At 35.7% G+C, this 6,650-nt stretch overlaps 1 protein-coding gene across 1 annotated transcript; it reads right to left on the bottom strand.

The window, feature by feature from the left end:
• On the bottom strand, positions 1-1,791 carry LOC120352203 (resuscitation-promoting factor RpfA-like). The gene is given in 3 exon segments (XM_039431934.1): positions 1-1,165; positions 1,168-1,650; positions 1,653-1,791. Coding segments are annotated over 3 exon segments (822 nt in total). The 3' UTR covers positions 1-965.
• Positions 1,792-6,650: the final 4,859 nt, after the last annotated feature.

A 6,650-nucleotide genomic window follows, 5' to 3' on the forward strand; every position in this document is an offset into this window, starting at 1 on the left:
GAAATTTATAAGGTATCCTTTTTATTCATCAATATGTTATTTTAACATTCGATTAATACAGTTTTCGATTGAGAATCTTTAATCATAACGGCATATCGTCATCAGACTGGATTAGTTGGAAAAAAATTGACAGGTCTACTTTTGAGTACTCGCACAAGTTTGGGCACCTGCTGAGCCACGGGCAGTGGACCAACGGTGGGAACCTTCTCCAATAACGGGTCAGTTTCGGTTTCTTTGCGTTGCAGAATATTCGTTCTAGCACTGTTGCTATCAACGCAGACATATAATGTCAGTAAAAACACCTGCAACCAATGTCAAATGGTTAACTTCATGCATTCGTGTAATGCTGTTTGTAAGAATTTCTTGAAAAAGTTTGTAAGAAATGTAGAAATCAATCAATCAATCATATTTCAACTCTTTTCAACAAGGTTTGCATAACAAGGCAGGCCTATTCATATCGCTAAACCATAATCATAATTCACTGTTATTGTTTGTTTAACCATATATTGTTACTGCTATTGTGATTCTTTTTCCAGTACATACAGGTTGAATGAATGTAAGTGGAGGCAATAAATAGTTCCATAAGAGTTGTGAGTAAAGTAGTGGAAATAGGAAACTTAGTCATCTGAACAGGGAACTTGGATTTCCTATTCCATCGGCTAATAGATTGAATAAAAATCAACAGTTCAGTGTGTGAAAATTCTAGAGACTCTTCTCGAGTACGTGCTTACATTTTTAGAGAATAGATTGTGTAGGTGAGAAAGGAAATAATCAATAACAGTTAGAAACAATAGTTTTATTTGAGGAAAGGAAAATGGAATAAAGGTGGTTTTGGTATTAACGGAAGTTTTTAGCATAACGAAAGTGTAAATTTTATTAACAAAACTGTAATTTCATCATTTAATGGTGTTTATTTTCATGATCATTTATACTGCTGTCTTAACGTACAATGAAAAATTTTGTTTTCAGTTATCATCATCAATCGGTTCTAAAGGTTCGTCACTGATTGATCGCGCTACGGGTACAGGAATGGGGGCGGGTACAGGGGGGGCCATATCGGGGGCCACATCGGGGGCAACATCATCGACTACAGGAGCTACAGGGGCTACATCGGCCACGGGAGCTGAGGCGGAATTAACAACAGGGGGTACATTGGCTGGGGGGCGGTATGGACATTTGGAACCGCGGGGTAGGGCTCCATTGAGCCCGTTAGAAAGTTTTGAAGAGCTGATAGATGTAAGAAATTGGCTAAACTATGATGTGATTCAGCAGCAGGAGATTCAGATCTTGAGACGAGGCTTTTGAGTTGGTGGAGGGTGTCATCAGCCAGGGAGCGAGGTGACTTGGAGTAGTCGTCTGGCGCATTGTCTGCAGGTGGGCTGACAGCAGCGGGAACGTCAGCTGCAGGTTGCTCTTGGTCTCTGGTAGCCTCATTCACCTCCTCACCGGCGAGCTGTGCAACCTGTGCCAGGGTGTCGTCATCAAAGGGATAAGGGTCGTCGAGCAGTGCCCTCGCCTCCTCCTGCAGCTCAGCCCTTATGTCGTTGCCCTTCATGATGAGGCCGGCCAGCAGAGTCGACACGGCGTCCCTCATCGATTGATCGACATTGTCGGGCGATAACGCCACATTGCTCGCCGCATTACTCACAGCAGTGCAACAGCGTAGCTTAAAATGTGCAAAACATAGACCAACCCTGCAACAATAGAATGCCTGTCATAGTAGCATATTTGCTTCCATGGATTGAGTAAAGAATTATCCAAAGGGTCAGAAATGTAGTTTCCCATCAACATAATTATTATATATTAAGTACATGTAATTGTAAGATGGTACTGACCTATATGTCAGTCGTGAGAAAAGAGATCGATTGGAACTGAATAACAAGAGTTACTCCTCGAAAAATCTTACTAATATTGAAGTAGCATTGACAATCCCTTCAAGTATAATTCGAAACGATTCAACTAAAATAATGGTTATTGAATTGATGAATATTTATTGAAAATTTCCTCGAAAAACTTTTTACGTGAGATAAAGAACTACTGATGAAAAAGGTACCCTTCGCTGATCAGATTGTAATATAATAATTGAATCGAATCATTGGGTTCTATCTTCGTGTTGTTTATAAATAAGTAGAGGATGTAATAGTCGAGTGTTACAGTTCGTTATCTGAAGATTAAAATAATTATATATGCTGCGTGAGGACTGATTTTTGCTAAATCACATTACAGTGTTCCATTAGTGGTAAATCATTAACTACTGGCGTATTTATTCACATCCAAATGTGGAAAATTCTTATGTAGTCCTTGATTTGTAGTAGTGATAGGGAAATTGTAAAATACTATGGATTTATAGGATACTGGCTCACCGTTGAGTACAATAAAATACAGTAGAGTGTAGACTTCACAGGCAATTAACTCCATCCACTTATAAGTCCATCCAAAGGTGGTGAGTAGAGTAATTTTTTTTTAAAGGCAAAACTTGTCGAAAACGTATATAATAGTGACTTGAAGGGTTGAAATTGAACGAATCGTTCCAAAGTTGTGATTAAGGGTTCCTGTCTGGTTTTGGTATTTCCAGCCACCTCAATCGTTATCAATTAATGTAGTTTTCAAACTCAAAATGAGCATTAGGTTAACCTCGATATTTCATAGTCGGCCATTTTAAATTTGCTACATAGACTGAATCCATCTTGGCTAGTGTAGTGTGAGAAATTGCAACGATTAGAAATCAAGCATGTTTAATTATAGACACATGGAAACATCTCTCTCACTTGTGTATGTGCAGGCTATCTACGCAACTTCATGCTTCACTATTGTTGACTACAAAAAAGGTGAAAAAGATTATATAACTCCATTACTATTCATTTGTAGGTAAAAACTAGAGAAAGCGTTATATCATTTTCGTTGTTTAATTGGGTAACTGAAGGTTACTGAAGGTCAGGTTTTACTTAAGGTGATGCCCAAATATGCTGCAGGTTAGTGTGTGGGTAATTGGGACGATTATGATGAACGTTACTATGCAATCACATCTAGGTCTCCAAACCGGATAGGAAATTAGGAAATACAATTGAATAGTATAGTAAATGCAATATTCATACTCAACATGACTGTCAATGAATTCTTATTAAGATCTTTATTGTTGATTAAACTTTTCTATTTGAATTATGATAAGATAAAAATAGCAACTATATGTTGGATCCAACATCTCATGTACAATATTACGTTAGAACACTTAGATGCAAGAACATACACGACCGTATCGTATCGAAAAAGATTTTTTTGGTAGAAAACATCTTGCAAATTGTCTCAAACAAATTCAAGCCGAATAAATGTATAATCTATACCCATAGAAATTAATTAAAGTATTTACTTCTAATAAATCAAGTTGTAGCCACCCACACCATTATTTCGACATTGAAATTTACAAGCATTTTCCTGAATGAGAAAGAGCCAGATTCCTGAAAAATCACAAAACTCATGGAGCCCAGAGATAAATGAATATATTATATTCATAGCTGTATCTTGTATCCAATCAATCTAAAAACAATCCTCACTCTGCCATAGTATCAGCCAGTAAAAGTTTATTCCAATTCTCAGAAATTAAATGAACTTAGAGCATATTACAAGAGGTTTGCTGGCTGGCTAATTATTTTGATCTTATAGACACTTTCTGGAAGCTTTAAAATTATTATTCTCTCATTTGGTAGCTTATACTGAGCTAAATTTTTCAATCAAGTCAAGAGTCCTAATTACTCCAAATAATTCATCACTAGAATATCCTCATTTGCCTCTACACAATTTAAAATTCAAAGAATTAAAACCAATTAATTACTTACCACTATCGTTTTCAAGTACATGGTGAACTGTTAATTCTGGCCGTATCCACAACACCTAGCACAAATGTGTCTTGAGCTTGTAATTCGACTATCATTTATATAACTTATGGAAACATATTTTTTTGGAAGATATTTTTAAATATCTGTAAGAATATTGATTCAGCTCTTTGTCTAGTGAATTGATAACAATAGTTTGCACACTTGTGAACTTTTCTTTGTTTTGTGAGCTCAGTGCAGAGCTTTGTGAAGGTGTAAAAATTTTGTATTCATCTGAAGAGACCCATTCATTCAGGTGAGTACACTTTCGAACTTTTTATTGTCTTAGGCAAAGAAAGTTGTATTCATTCTTGAATAGGGAAGGTGCTAATTTGTTGAGTTGGATTCCATTTAACCATAGGATTTCATTATTTACTACATAATAACCATAAAGTGGCATTGGAAGTGCTTTTTTGTGACGGTTCGCCGTACCAGCACACCTTGCTATAGAAAAAACTACATTAGAAAATATGTTGTAACTTTATGTGAGCTATTATGCGATGTTGAATAATTTTAATTCAAAACACAATTTTTTATGCTATATTAAAAATATTTACCCGGTGGCGGACCCCCTTCTGAATACTCCCATGACCCCCCGGAACATTGCGTTCATTTACATACGTGCCACATACAATACAAACTATCTTTATTAATTTCAAAATGGAGAAACAGACGCATACCATAACGCATTGAATTTTGTCAATGAAGACAAAACCTTTTTGAATACCAAATTAAGGAAAAACTGAACTTTTGAAGGGTGTTAGTATACATAGTACATAGCCCTCGGCTGCAAATCAAGTAATGATAACGATCTGACTTTGATTTAATCCTTTTTCAAGCATGAATAGATCTACAATCAATGTCATATAACACTTCATCATATAAATATGTATTGTTTAGGAAGTCATTCCGATACAAAGCCAGAAATTAAGAAATTTTCACCTCATAATTTAATATTTTGTCTAATAAAAGTTCACGCTTCCATTAAAAAAAAAATGTTCAATGTAAAAGTTGTAGAAAGACCTCTAAAATGATGTATCATAAGTCATCTTTTTTTATATCCAAAGGTTTAAAATTAATCTTTACAATGTAGGCTACGTTTTCCTAGTGCTAAATGCCCATTTAAGTAATACTACCACCACAGTATTGATACAGGGTTTCGGGGAAATTTTTATTGAAAGCGTTTTTTTCTACCAGTAGAAACTACTTTTCTAAAGTAACTTACTTTTTGATTTTATCAACTTGATTTGATTTTTAACTTGATGAACTTTTTAAATCCAGATTATGATTTTATATGAACTTCGGAACGATCTAGAACCAAGTATCACTGAAGAATTGTTAGACAATAATAGAATAATTCGATTAACCCAACTCTTGATACTCAGTTTTCCATTTAATTTCAGGTACTGCACTATATGAAATATGAGAAATCGAAATATTTCTCAAATCGAACATATAGGTTAAACTTGACCAATATTTCCAAGTAGCTGTATCCCACGGAAACACAGATAGGCCTTACTATGCACTGATATTGCAAGGATGCCCACAGTCAATGCAATCTCAAATTGATGCACAGGGTTCAAGAAACAATCTTATACAGATATAGTATATTTCGCACCTAGAGCAGAAAATGAGATTTTCCAGCTCGAAATCGGTTTTAAAATTGAAAAAAATTGAACTAGAAAAGATTGAGACCTTATTTTAAACCTCTTCAACATTTCTACCCGACAGCAACAATGCAGTATCGTCAGCAAACATATACAGGCTACCTTGTAATCTTACTCTCGGCAGATCGTTTATGTACAACAAAAATAGGAGAGGCCCCAATGTGTTCCTTGAACCACTCCATACCTGATTGTTTCCAGGCTACTATGCACATCATCAATTGGATAAACTGTTTCCATTGCTCAGGTATACTTGAACCAATCATGAGACTCCCCGCAAATTCCATATGAATACAACTTCCCTAAGCAATATGTCCTATCAACCGTGTCAATGCCTAGCAAGGTCCTGAAAATTAGTAAGCTCGCTGGTTACATTCAAAGTTCACATTGATCTCCTCATTCAACCTAAAAAGGCATCCGACACATTCCTATCCGTTCTAAACCCAAACTGTCTATCTGACAAATTGCCCCTCCATTAAGAATTTTGTAAGCCGGTTTTTGACTTTTTTTCCATATTTTTGAAAATACACTGAGCAAAGAGATTGGTCTGAGTTGCCCAATTCAGATTTATTACCTCCTTGTATAGTGGGAAAACCTAGTCACTTTAAAAACATCAGGAAAAACAGCAGTACTAAGACCTAAATTGAAAATGTGTCTCAAGGGAACAATGAATAGACTAATATTATTCTTCAGGAAATTAGCTGATATATTAATCATGTCCTGGAGCTGATCCACCCCTCAATTCATTTGCAATCTGTGTTATATCGTCATCGGTTACAAGCTGTAGGATGAATGAGAATTACCTACATAGTTCTGATCAAAATCATCTATTGGATCGCCTATTCTTTCTCTGATTTTATCTGCCAGAACACCTCCAATTGAAGAAAAATATTTATTAAATTTATCAGCAACTGCCTCTCTTATGTCTGTTGTTCGCTAATATCTAAGTCATTCAAGAAACCTTCAAAAGGAAATGAATCTTTTGTATTTATCCTGCCTGCTATTTCATTAACTGTTTGCCAGAAAAATTTCGGATCATTCTTACTTCCATTATCCTACTTCGGTAATAATCTTTTTTGGCTGTCCTTATCAAAGTATGTAACTCATTCCTAAAGTC

This window comes from Nilaparvata lugens, chromosome 7, assembly GCF_014356525.2.
Source record: "Nilaparvata lugens isolate BPH chromosome 7, ASM1435652v1, whole genome shotgun sequence".
NCBI classification, from domain to species: Eukaryota; Metazoa; Arthropoda; class Insecta; order Hemiptera; family Delphacidae; genus Nilaparvata; species Nilaparvata lugens.